This window comes from Dendrobates tinctorius, unplaced genomic scaffold, assembly GCF_039654945.1.
Source record: "Dendrobates tinctorius isolate UK_male_01 unplaced genomic scaffold, ASM3965494v1 ptg000027l, whole genome shotgun sequence".
NCBI lineage: Eukaryota > Metazoa > Chordata > Amphibia > Anura > Dendrobatidae > Dendrobates > Dendrobates tinctorius.
Genome location: NW_027361695.1, coordinates 2,574,170 through 2,587,275, shown reverse-complemented (window position 1 = coordinate 2,587,275; position 13,106 = coordinate 2,574,170). Strand labels below are relative to the sequence as shown.

The following is a 13,106-nucleotide window of genomic DNA, read 5'->3' as shown; positions in this document are numbered from 1 at the left end:
ATATGTCACTGTCCTCCTCAGACAGCCATAAAAGCTCTCATAAAAGGGAAGGTGTCAGATTACCGGAGATCACTGGGGCTGTGTGTGAGGAGGCGGACACAGAGCAGGAGGACAGTGGAGCTGGAGCAGGAAGCACAGTGCAGAACGTGGAGCTCAGCAGATAGCACTGGGCTACAGTAAAATGGCGCCCAGCCACACCTACAGCAGTGAATGGGGCAGCCCACAGGGGTGTGCCCGGTTCACTGCTAATGAGGCTGCATGGTGGGGTCGGGAGCCAACCGCAGTCTCCTATGTCCAGGGACGGCCATATTTGCAGACTGTATTAGACCTTCACAGATCTGCAAATCAAGATGGCAGCGCCCAGTGGCTACATTAAAACATTATTACAAACAAATCATAAATCCTGGTTAGTATAACATTTGCTGAAACAACATGTTTTGTTACTTACTCTTTTTTTTGCAAATTATATAAAATTGCGGCACCTTCCCTTTAATGCTGTAGATAAGCCCCCGCCGACCTGCAAGAGAAGAAAAATTATTTATTTTCTTTATTATAGTCACCTGCAGGACGGTCCAGTCCGATGGGTGTCTCATGACTTGGTCCGGCACCTCCCATCTTCTTGCGATGCCGCCCCCTGGTTGCTTCATGGCTCCCCGACATCGTGCTCCTGCGCAGGCGTACTTATCTGCCCTGTTGCTGCAGATAAGCCCTGAAAGGCAGTGACCGTAAATCATATTGGTCAAACCTGGTGATGGGTTCCCTTTAAGAATTCCTAGCACCTCTCTAGTAAAAGCAGCGTGTGTTGGGATTCTCCATTCTCAAGATAGATGCGGGGTCGTATCAGTTGGCTGCAGGTGTACTCAGGCAACTTTAAAGTTTTACATTCGGGATCTGTGGGTGTGTTGGTTGTCGTACCTTCACCGATTTGCAAATTAACAACTATCCTTTGGAATATTATCCTTTAACACATATCCAAAGGATACGTGATTATTTAAATCGGGTGGGGAACCTCCGGCCCCAGGGCCATTTACGGCCCTCGATGACCCTTTTATCCGGCCCCTGGGCAGATTCTTAGGGACCCGCAGTGCTTTGGCAGGGAGTTGTATTTTGATTGCTACCAGCTCATTAATTTCTTCTTGCTCTGTGAGCGCACACACGCAGTGTTCACTATTGAACACTGATGGGCATTCAATGAAAGATTACATCCTGACACCAGTGCCAGGATGTACTTTGAGGGCGGGGTTTGTACGGCCTCCGAAGGATGGTATAAATATCCAAATGGCCCTTGGCAGAAAATAATAATAATATTTATTTATATAGCGCCAACATATTCCGCAGCTCTTTACAGTTTAACAGTTTCAAAACACAAGTCATAAGTAACAACGTTAGCAATACAATAATTGAAGCAAAATAAGACGAAATGAGACGACCCTGCTCGTGAGAGCTTACAATCTACCATGAGGTGGGGGAGATACAAAGTACAGGTGTGTATTTACAATTGTGTATTTACAATGAAGGTCCAGCCATCTTGAGGGAGTGAAGGATGGATGGAGATAGTGAATGGGCTACACAAGCACACTTACATAGAAAATTACTTTGATCAGTGAACGTGATAGGCCGCTCTGAACAAGTGTGTTTTGAGGGAGCGCATAAAACTATGCAAATTGTGGATAGTCCTGATTTCTTGGGGTAGAGCATTCCAGAGGATAGGAGCAGCACGGGAGCAGTCTTGGAGTCGGGAGTGGGAGGTACGGATTAGTGCAGAGGTTAGTCGAAAGTGGTTTGCAGAGCGCAGCGATCGGCTAGGCCGATAGACAGAAATGAGGGAAGAAATGTAAGGGGGTGCCGCACTGTGGAGAGCTTTGTGGGTGAGAGCAAGTACTTTGAATTGGATCCTATAATGAATGGGCAGCCAATGTAAGGACTGGCGAAGAGCGGACGCGTCCGAGTACCGATTAGCCAGATGGACGATCCTGGCCGCTGCATTAAGTATGGACTGGAGGGGGGATAGTCGAGTGACGGGGAGGCCAATTAATAGAGCATTGCAGTAATCCAGGCGGGAGTGGATCAATGCAACAGTGAGGGTTTTTGTTGTTTCCATAGTGAGAAAAGGGCGGATTCTAGAGATGTTCTTTAGGTGTAAGCGGCAAGAGCGGGCAAGAGATTGTATATGGGATGTGAAGGAGAGATGGGTGTCAAACAAAACACCCAGACAGCGCGCCTGCTGCCGGGGTGTTATTGTGGTACCATCCACGGAGAGGGAAATGTCAGATTTAGGGAGGTTATTAGATGGCGGGAGCAGAAGAAGTTCAGTTTTAGAGAGGTTGAGTTTCAGATAGAGAGTGGACATGACATTGGAGACTGCGGACAGACAGTCACTGGCGTTCTGTAGTACAGCGGGGGTGAGGTCGGGGGAAGATGTGTATAGTTGTGTGTCGTCAGCATAAAGATGGTACTGAAAGCCAAATCTGCTGATGGTCTGTCCAATTGGGGCCGTGTAGAGAGAGAAAAGAAGGGGACCAAGGACTGAGCCCTGAGGTACCCCAACAGCAAGAGGAAGAGGAGATGACGTGGAGCCAGAGAACAAAACACTGAAGGAGCGGTCAGAGAGATAGGAAGAGAACCAGGAGAGAGCAGTGTCCTTAATGCCTAGTGACTGGAGCCTAGAGAGTAGGAGATGGTGGTCAACAGTATCGAAAGCTGCAGATAGGTCAAGAAGAATGAGCAGAGAGTGGTCACCGTTACGTTTTGCTGTCAGAAGGTCATTGGTCACTTTGTTGAGTGCAGTTTCAGTCGAATGTAGGGGGCGGAAGCCAGACTGTGAAGGGTCTAGGAGGGAGTGAGTGGAGAGGTAACGGGTAAGGCGGGAGTAAACTAGGCGTTCCAAAAGTTTAGAGATGAAGGGGAGATTGGAGACTGGTCTGTAGTTGTTTGTGCAGGATGGGTCGAGAGCAGGTTTCTTTAGTAATGGAGTAACAATGGCGTGTTTGAAGGAGGATGGGAAAATGCCCGAGGAGAGGGAGAGATTAAAGATTGTAGTTAGGTGGGTTGTGACGACTGGAGAGAGAGACTGGAGGAGATGTGAGGGCATGGGGTCGGTAGTTCATGTAGTCGGACGAGAAGAAGAGAGGAGTCTGGAGACTTCTTCTGTGATGGGATCAAATGTGGAAAGTGAGCCAGGGGAGGTGCAGGAAGGGATGGGAGTCACAGCACTTGGTGGTTGGGAGCAGATTTCTTTACGGATATTATCTATTTTTTCTGTAAAGTGGGAGGCCAGGTCATCAGCACAAATGTCTGTGATAGGGGCTTGTGCTTTTGGCCTGAGGAGGGAGTGAAAAGTGTCAAAAAGTTTCTTGGGGTTGTTGGCTAGTGAGGAGATCAGGGTGGTGAAGAAGGTCTGTTTGGCGAGGTGAAGGGCAGCGTTATAGGTTCTTAACATAAATTTGAAGTGGATGAAGTCTTCTGGTGTGCGGGTTTTTCTCCATAGGCGTTCAGCACTCCTGGAGCATCGCTGGAGAAGTTGAGTTTGCGATGTGAGCCAGGGCTGTTTTACTCTGTGTTTGGGGGTTCTGAGGGTGAGGGGAGCTACTTGGTCAAGGGTGCTTCTAAGAGTGTCATTGTAGTGATGAACAGCTAGATTAGGACAGGAAAGAGAGGAGATTGGGGACAGTGATGGGTGTAGGGAATCTGAAAGCGTCTGAGGGTTAATGGCTTGTAGATTTCTGAATGTGTGATAGGTAGGAGTGTGCTGGGGTGGGTGAGGATTTGTGAGCGTGAAGGAGAGAATGTTGTGGTCAGAGAGTGGAAAAAAGATTCCCCACCCCTGATTTAAAGTATGACCCCCACCGATCCCAGGAGAAGGGCCTGTGAAAAGCCCCATTAATACCACATTGATTGCATATGGACTACCAGAGAAAGCAGAAGAGTGCACTGCGCTCTCCTAGCACAATGGCATTTGTATAGGTGATGAGATTTAGTAATGTGACAGAACAGGGCAAAATCATAATATTACTACAGGGTCAATGAGTCCCTATTTGGGGACAGTGGAGTGATCCTTAAAGTCATCACAGCCGATCTGCAACTTTTATTTCCCCTCATAAGGAAACATTGATGTCTCTTGGAAATTGCATTAAAAATTTTTACGACTTGTAGCCAAGTCTATCTTTGTCTACGGAATGAACCCCTCAGTTATTAAGACCAGTGCTTGTATCTATATTTGCTGATACCTGCTCTTTGTACATCATTGCATAAGAAAGCTGATAAATGTCTCATTGCAGTTTCACCTGGGGAGGGTGGCGCGTGTGCAGAAGCATCGTAAAATCCTGCGTGCCTCCAAGGACTTGCCAGTAAATACTCTTGTGATCGAATACCGGGGCAAAGTTATGTTACGGCAGCAGTTTGAGGTCAATGGACACTTCTTCAAAAAGTAAGTAGATAATAAGCGGTTGGAAGTTCTCGCAAAGAACTTCTGCGTTACTTTATGCAAGTTCGATTTATGGATTGAAAAAACAAAACAAACCTAAGTTTTAGAACAGCGACCGTACTAATGAGCATGAGCCCCATTTATCTAATTACAACTGTATTTAACTATACCCTTCATTGGCTTTATTTTTTTCTACAACAGACCGTACCCCTTTGTGCTGTTTTACTCCAAGTTTAACGGTTTGGAAATGTGCGTGGATGCTCGGACCTTCGGTAATGATGCTAGATTTATCAGACGTTCCTGTACACCCAATGCTGAGGTAAGAGGAAGCTCATAGGATACCACCTTCGTTTGTCTAACAGATGTTTCCAACCTTGTAGGCTTTCTAAAAGCTGAAGCCGTTCATATGCCATGCGATGACTGTTGGCCGAGCTCTCGTTTGGTTGACATTCATGTCTCCCATATGTATAAAGCAGAGTCCTCCTAATAGTTTCTCACTTTTCTTATTCCAGGTCCGGCACATGATTGCAGGTGGCATGGTTCACCTGTGCATTTATGCCATCGCTGCTATTGCGAAAGATACAGAGGTCACCATTGCTTTTGATTTTGACTACAGTAACTGGTGAGTGTGTTCAGTCCTCATTTTATAACAGCAGGTGTCACTTATTAGGCTTCAATTAATGCTACATTCACACATCTGTATAGCACTATCCAAGCACAGATGCCTTAACTGAACTTAACCAACTCTTATGCAAAGTTATCAAATTCGAGTCTGGAGACCCATGTACACACCGTGCTCGGTCCTTGATGCACTGATGTGTGAATGCAGTATTAATGAATATGTTGAACACACTATGGAGAAAAGTATTCTGACACATTTTGTTCACTGAATTCAAGTTTTACATTCAATTCCCCCTGCGCCCTTGTGCTTAACATCCGGCCTCCAAACACTGCCCCCTTCCCGCCATACAGTCTTCCTTTATTGCCATGTGACAGAATGGCTTGTGGTGCATAGCTCACTGACACCAGTCCGGTCCTGTAATAGAGAATATGGGAAGCAAGATGTGCCACAGTCCGCGCTGCTGAATCCACAAAATCACCTGGGATGCAAGATGTAGTAACAAAGTACTGCTTTATTCCTTCCTACGCGTTTCGGCGCCCTTCCTGGCACCTTCCTCAGGGATATTACACCAGCCATAGGAGCAGGGAATTTATAGCCCCTTCCATTAGCAATTATGGGTGTGTTCTGTTTACATATGATGTCATAATGGTCATCACTGGGGGAGGGGCCAGCATTTTTGGCACAATTTCACACAAATAACATAATAAAACAAGAAAATCCTTCAAAATACTTGCTAAAATGTACATAAAAATCCTACCAGTAAAATGATATAAAGACCTTCATAAAAATTGCAACGGAAACATTGCCAAAGTATCCAGACTGTCAATGCAAAAACAAAAAAATTTTTTTTTAAAAATATTATCTCCCGACTTTCAGGGTAGTAGAACCCATGTGTTTACTGGTTTCATTTTTTTCTCTTGTGACTTATGTTGAGCGCCACCGTTCTGCTGGTATCAGTGCCTTTGGAACATAGGTTCTATGAACTATTTTGTCACAAAACGATCCTGTTAAATATGTGATACTATGGTTTGTTAAAAAATTATTATAAAAAATTGCAATGAACAATTTTCTTTATTTTTGTTTTGTAGGAGGGAATCAAGGAGCGATGCCACTATTAAATAAAATGGATTATTTCTAAAATTAACTGCTTTTAAAAAACTTATTTTTATTTTCATTTTTATTTTTTATTATCAATAAAGAATTATCTAAAAATTACTATTATATAATCGTATTATTAAAAATGGCCTGAAGAAAGTATCTATCATCTTCCGTATAGTTATGGTCACTATTTTATATATTAATTGTGGTGGTGTCACCCATGAAACGTGTGTCTTTTGGTCTAGCACACCTTGTGTGCTAGACCAAAAGACACACGTTTCATGGGTGACACCACCACAATTAATATATAAAATAGTGACCATAACTATACGGAAGATGATAGATACTTTCTTCAGGCCATTTTTAATAATACGATTATATAATAGTAATTTTTAGATAATTCTTTATTGATAATAAAAAATAAAAATGAAAATAAAAATAAGTTTTTTAAAAGAAGTTAATTTTAGAAATAATCCATTTTATTTAATAGTGGCATCGCTCCTTGATTCCCTCCTACAAAACAAAAATAAAGAAAATTGTTCATTGCAATTTTTTATAATAATTTTTTAACAAACCATAGTATCACATATTTAACAGGATCGTTTTGTGACAAAATAGTTCATAGAACCTATGTTCCAAAGGCACTGATACCAGCAGAACGGTGGCGCTCAACATAAGTCACAAGAGAAAAAAATGAAACCAGTAAACACATGGGTTCTACTACCCTGAAAGTCGGGAGATAATATTTTTTAAAAAAATTTTTTTGTTTTTGCATTGACAGTCTGGATACTTTGGCAATGTTTCCGCTGCAATTTTTATGAAGGTCTTTATATCATTTTACTGGTAGGATTTTTATGTACATTTTAGCAAGTATTTTGAAGGATTTTCTTGTTTTATTATGTTATTTGTGTGAAATTGTGCCAAAAATGCTGGCCCCTCCCCCAGTGATGACCATTATGACATCATATGTAAACAGAACACACCCATAATTGCTAATGGAAGGGGCTATAAATTCCCTGCTCCTATGGCTGGTGTAATATCCCTGAGGAAGGTGCCAGGAAGGGCGCCGAAACGCGTAGGAAGGAATAAAGCAGTACTTTGTTACTACATCTTGCATCCCAGGTGATTTTGTGGATTCAGCAGCGCGGACTGTGGCACATCTTGCTTCCCATATTCTCTGGCAGTTTTTCCACTTTGGAGTGGTCGGTGGAGGTCCTGCAGCAGCTGATACTGTGTTATGTCTTCAAGCCAGTTGTGGGTCACACAACCGGAATAGGTGAGTGGAACTGCATTACACCACTCACATCGTAGTGTCACTAGTGATAGGGCACTATTGCACCTCTTGTTCCCCCACCCTTTTTGTATCGGTCCTGTAATATCATCTTCTTGGGTAATAAGTCCGTTCATGACATTTCTTCCTATTGAATCCCCCCCCCCCCATCACGTGTGATATTATTGAGATGTATAAGAAACTGCAGCAACTCAGCCATGAAATGAGACCCTGTAAAATTTAAGCGGGGGCCGAGTGTTGAGGAGCAAAGGGCAGAAATGTCATCACCGTTCTGCTGACCCCATAACTCCAGTGTCCAGACTGCCTCTGGTATAACATCAGCACAAACACTGCCGAACAGTTGCATACAGCCGTACATCACCAAGCACAGTGCTAAGTGTGGATGGAGTGGTGTAAAGCACACCTAACTTGTACAGAAATTCGATATTGCAGAAAGTTTGCTGCTTTTTAGCTGACTTGCATGCACGAAGTAGCATGGTTATCAGTAATATTTGTGATGAAAAATAAGTGACTTTTTGATTTTTTAGACCAATAGTTAATCCATATGTCTGTCTTTGCCTATTGCAGCAGTTACAAGGTAGATTGTGCCTGTCACAAAGGCAACCGGAATTGTCCCGTCCAGAAGAGGAATCCTGTCACCGGAGACTTTCCACCTCCTACTACCCCTCCACTGTCCATAGGCGCAGAGACAAGGCACCGCAAAGCTCGAAGGAGAGAGTTAGAACAGCAGGGTTTTGTGGTGGATGAAAGTGCCAATAACCAGACCGATGAAGCCTCCGAAGCTCCTGCCACCAATGCCATTACTGGTGACCATAAGGTAATGTCAGATGACCAGGTGTCCATATGCTTTAATAGAATGCACAGATTGTCAGCTCTGAATATTAGTGAGGTCTATAGTCCTACATGCGTTACCTTAAAGTATATATGCTATGTGAATCCCTTCCTTCTCCTGCTTTGGTTTTGTAGTTTGTGTGCAATAACAAGTCTAATAAAGCTTCGTTCTCTGCAGACGGACGTTGACGCGACCGTTAAATGCGAAGAAACTAAAGAGGAAGAGGTGGAAAAGGTGTCAAGGACGAGAAGGGTAAGTTGTCTCCTTTCTGCTGCCTATATTAGTATAAAATAAAGTTTTAATACTGCTTTAGTGTGCTCAGTAATTGTGTTTTTGTAAATTCTTTTAACCTATTGGTGACACTGCTGTACAATTACAGCAGAGGGCAACTTGTTAGTTCTGTGGGTAGCAATGGCGGCTCTGTGGGTTTGTATCTTTTCCCTGTGTTTGCGTACATTTCCTCCTGGTCACCGGTTTCCTCCCACACTTCGAAGACATACTGATAGGGAATGAAGATTGTGATCTCCAATGGAGGACAGTGATGATATCGGCAAAATGCTGTGGAATATGATGGGGATATATAAGCGGTTACCATAAAATGGTAACAATTATAAACTGCAGCTCATACCGCAAGAAACCATCCCTAATACAACTTTGGAGTGGGGAAAAAAAGTTAAGGGTCTCAGAGTATAGCGGCAGAAACCAGGGTGTTTTTTTTTTGTTTTTTTTTTTGTATGCAGCAAATTGAAGATCTTAAATTTAAGACCCAAAATACAATATCAAAGTTGTAAGGTTTTTTTCCTTTCCACCCCATTATGTTGTAATGTGAATGATGCCGTTAAAAACTATTAAATACTACAGCTTGCCCATTAAAGAAAGCGAGCCCTCATCCGGTGATTTCAGTGGAAAAATAATGAATAATAAACATCTTCAAAGAAGGAGGAAAGAAAAAAAAAAGCATGAAAATGAAATGCCTGCGTCTTTAAGGGCAGACATGGACTTTGCTGAAGACTGCTCATATCCATGCACTAGGAGACGGGGTCTTGCGCTGTCTTGTAGGCGCCGATCTGAAGTATGGAAGTCTGTATTACAGAATATGATGTATGTGAGACTATAGGGCTGGATTGGAGGGACCTAGGGCATACATATGGATGGTGTGGGGCATGGACAGCGGCCGGTCTGAGAAGAGAGAACCTGCAATGTATGTAAGAAGGCGATTATTGAGCACACTCCTGCTTATTTAACTGGTGGTACATGTATATTTCTGGGATATTGTGTTTCATTCATTAATGCAGGGTTCCAAACTGGACAACCACTTACTTAATGGGAGTCCTGATAGCCAGAATTTCAGTTTTTCTGAGCCTTCTCTTTGTTTTTCTTGTAGTCGAGAGATGACAAGAAATCAGAGCTTCCTCTGCTCATATCGGAAAGCATTGATCGAAGAAGGCGACGCAAAGATCATCCCGTGGAACAAGCTGCTGTCGAAAGTGAGGCGCCATCTGTTCCCGAAGTCCAGGTGACAATAGATCCTACATCCCAAACAGATGATCCAGAGCCTGAACCTGAAAGTCCCATGGATGTAGAGCCGGTTCCCAACTCTACCCCAGGTGTGAACACGCGGAGATCCTCTCAGGCACTGGTGAGTAAATGCGTTGGGATTTTTGTGAGTGCCAGTCACACTTCCTACCATATTTTACTGTCTCTAATCGTTGACTGTCACAGTACATAATTTAATAAAGTACACAAATCATTCAGTTGCAAGAATATTGCAGATTGACGTCTTGATCATTTGGGGTTTATGGTTTGCTGCATGAAACTATTTTTTATGACTGCTTAAGTTTAGCTGTGTATACATAAAATTATATTAATCTGTTCTATTTGCTTACCTAGGACGTGAACACAGAGAAACCTGCTCCTAAACCAGTACCACCAAAATCCACCAGGCCTCGCCCAAAAAGCCGCATGTCTAGGTACCGCAGCGCCTCAGCACAAAGGTTAAGAAGGCAAAGGCAAGCTGTAGCTCAACAAGTAAAGCTGGCGCCCCCAGTGCCGGAGGAGGGGACTGCAAGTTCAGCCACAACAGAGCCCGGGAACTTAGAAAATCTGGGATTAGCTGATGTACAACAAGGCTCAGAGTCCCCTGCAGTTACCCAAGCATTGACCCAGCCAACACGGTCCGGCCTTAAGTATCATAAAGCTAAAAAGGTTAGTATAACTTTTATGTTAAAGGGTTATTTCCATGATAGTAAGACATCCCATATCCACAGAATAGGGGAAAAGTTACTGATAGCTGAGGTCCGGCCTCATGGATACCTAGAACGCGGTTTTAATGGAGCTTGAATGGAGTGCAGGGGCTCATGCTCAACCTGCGCTCCGTTCAAAGTCTGTGGGACGGCTAGGAGTAGCTTAGTGCTGTGCTCGGTTTCTCTGGCTGCTTAATGGACAATGACCGGAACAGAGGTTGAGCAATCATCTAAGGATAAGGGATAACTGACTATCTTGGGAATGACCCTTTAAAATTCCATAATTGGAGTTGACCAACATCAGCAGAACTTTGAAATTAATCCTATGTCTTTCTTCTCCAGTACCTAGTTACAGAGTGGTTAAATGATAAATTAGAGAAGCAGGAAAGCCCCATTGATCACCCTTTGCGGATTACAACGGATCCCACAGTTTTGGCGACCACCCTTAACATGCTTCCTGGACTATCCCATTCCCCTTCCATCTGCACAGCCCCTAAACACTACATACGCTTTGTGTCTCCATTTATGCCAGAAAGGCGAAGACGACCTCCAAAGGTGGATGGCACTTATGGATCATGTAAAAAGGTATGTGTCATTCTTTTTTTTTGTCCAGTTTGCTTTGATCATGCTACAGGCACTTTCATTAAAACCTGCCTTTTATTTCTTCAGCGCTGGATTAAACAAGCCATGGATGACGATTTCTCACAGCCCGAGAGCTCCGCTCAGGACAATGACCAACCTTTATACCAAAGCAACGAGAACTCCACCTCTTCCAGCGATAATAGCAGAACCAATACAGGTAGGAGATTGTGATAGGAACGTGATTGTACACACAGGATATCGCCTATTAGCAGAGCAATCTGGTTCCTGAGTGTTATCTAGCCTTTATTCTCCCTTTCACAAGTTTTCTGATTACTTTTTTTTTTCTTTTTGAAGAATTTACAGCTCCTTTTAAAAAATGGAAGATGAAATATATCCTAGAAGAACATTCGGCGATGTTATCTAGTCCTGTACCGTATCCTCCTGCACTTCCTAACTCTGTGATGACAGACTCTCTAAGTCCAATGCAGACTACACCCAGCTCTTCCCTTCCCGGCGAAGAGGAATCCCGATACGGATACGGACCTGTGTTCTCTCCCATCCCGTCTCTTGCTGCTAGTCGCTGTAATACTCCACTACAGTTTGAGGTAACGGACGCTGCCCCGTCCAATGCTTGCAGATCGATTTGTGCATATCTCTAAAGAGTTATTCTCATAACTTTGCTGATCCCGAGATCGTGCCGATTAGAACACTTGCTTGGCACCACTCCTTTCATTGTCGATGGAACTACGGAGATGGCCAAGTTCTGTACTATACCATCTCTGGCAGTTTTATTCTTTGGCTTCCATTGATAATGGGTCATGATCATTATGTCGGTCAAACTACTGATCCAATTAACAACCTGTTGCTTCTCATTGAGCTCTCCATTTTTTTCACAGTGCACATGTGAGCATAGCTTAACCAATGTAGGTTATTTTATTTGCTGCAAATACCTAGTGACTAAATGTTTCATTTGCATTGCCTTTTGTTAACTTTTTTTTTCTTAAATTTTGATCCTAAGTAACAATTTTTATTTTCCTCTTAGAACATATCCTCCCCTGAGAGCTCTCCAACGCACCGGCCCGAGTCTGTGTCACCCGAGGTAGTTATATTAATCTGTCAATTGCTCACATTGGGCGCTGTTGGGGAAAGGTGGATGATTATATGTATTATTTTCCTTTCATGAAAATGAAAAATCCTAGCACTCGATCAGCATTGAGCATGAGGTCTTCAGTACTCAACTATAGAGATTCAGTGATTATAATAATATTTTGGCTTTTATTTAACATCCCCACGTGGGGCTAAAAATAAATTTTAAAAAATTCTGAAATATGTAAAAAAAAAAAAAAACAACAAAATTCCCTTAATTAATTTATTTATATATATATATATATATATATATATATAAAAAGCAATGAAGTGCTTTATTTGTATCTAGACATTTGTACTGACCCCAGCTATAAAAAGTCACACTAGTTACCCCATACAGTGGGAAAAAAAAACAGGGGCACTCATTACAAGTGGAAGAAAGGCGACTCCAGCAGCTAAATAGGAAAGGGTTCTTTACAGTAAGATCATTCAGACTGTGGAATGCCCTAATTCTAAAAACAAAAATCAGATGTTCCAGAAAACATACTAACTCGTCCAGCAAAAAAAAAAGTAAAAGTCGTCACTCATCTCTGCTAGCAATAAATGAAAAAAAAATGTAGGTCTTGGGACCGGGTGATACACACATAATTTTTTTAAATTGGATTTTATTGCATAAAAGTAAAAAAAAAAAATAAAAAAAAAAAAAAAAATATATATATATATATATATATATATATATATATGACCATCTCCTGCAAAATAAGTTTAACACGTACTCCCCAAGAAATTTGATTTGCCCTCTAAAAGCAAGCCATCGTATGAGTACATCATCAAATAAACTCCACTTTTTCTTATTAAAGAGGAATAAAAAAAAAATTCTATGTACTCAAAGCTCAAAATAACCAAGTTCTTAAAAGGTTAATATAAGA

General features: G+C 42.4%; 1 protein-coding gene across 3 annotated transcripts in view; it reads left to right on the top strand.

Annotated features, from left to right (window-relative positions):
* The window catches only part of SETD5 (SET domain containing 5), a 105,035-nt gene that overhangs the window by 75,539 nt on the left and 16,390 nt on the right, over nt 1-13,106 (top strand). For all 3 annotated transcript variants that reach the window (XM_073569678.1, XM_073569677.1, XM_073569679.1), the window contains exons 10-20: nt 4,278-4,426; nt 4,625-4,742; nt 4,936-5,045; nt 8,002-8,251; nt 8,444-8,518; nt 9,651-9,905; nt 10,157-10,471; nt 10,852-11,094; nt 11,179-11,308; nt 11,446-11,696; nt 12,134-12,190. In XM_073569678.1, the coding sequence (XP_073425779.1) occupies nt 4,278-4,426; nt 4,625-4,742; nt 4,936-5,045; nt 8,002-8,251; nt 8,444-8,518; nt 9,651-9,905; nt 10,157-10,471; nt 10,852-11,094; nt 11,179-11,308; nt 11,446-11,696; nt 12,134-12,190 (1,953 nt within the window). The remainder of the gene's footprint in view (nt 1-4,277; nt 4,427-4,624; nt 4,743-4,935; nt 5,046-8,001; nt 8,252-8,443; nt 8,519-9,650; nt 9,906-10,156; nt 10,472-10,851; nt 11,095-11,178; nt 11,309-11,445; nt 11,697-12,133; nt 12,191-13,106) is intronic.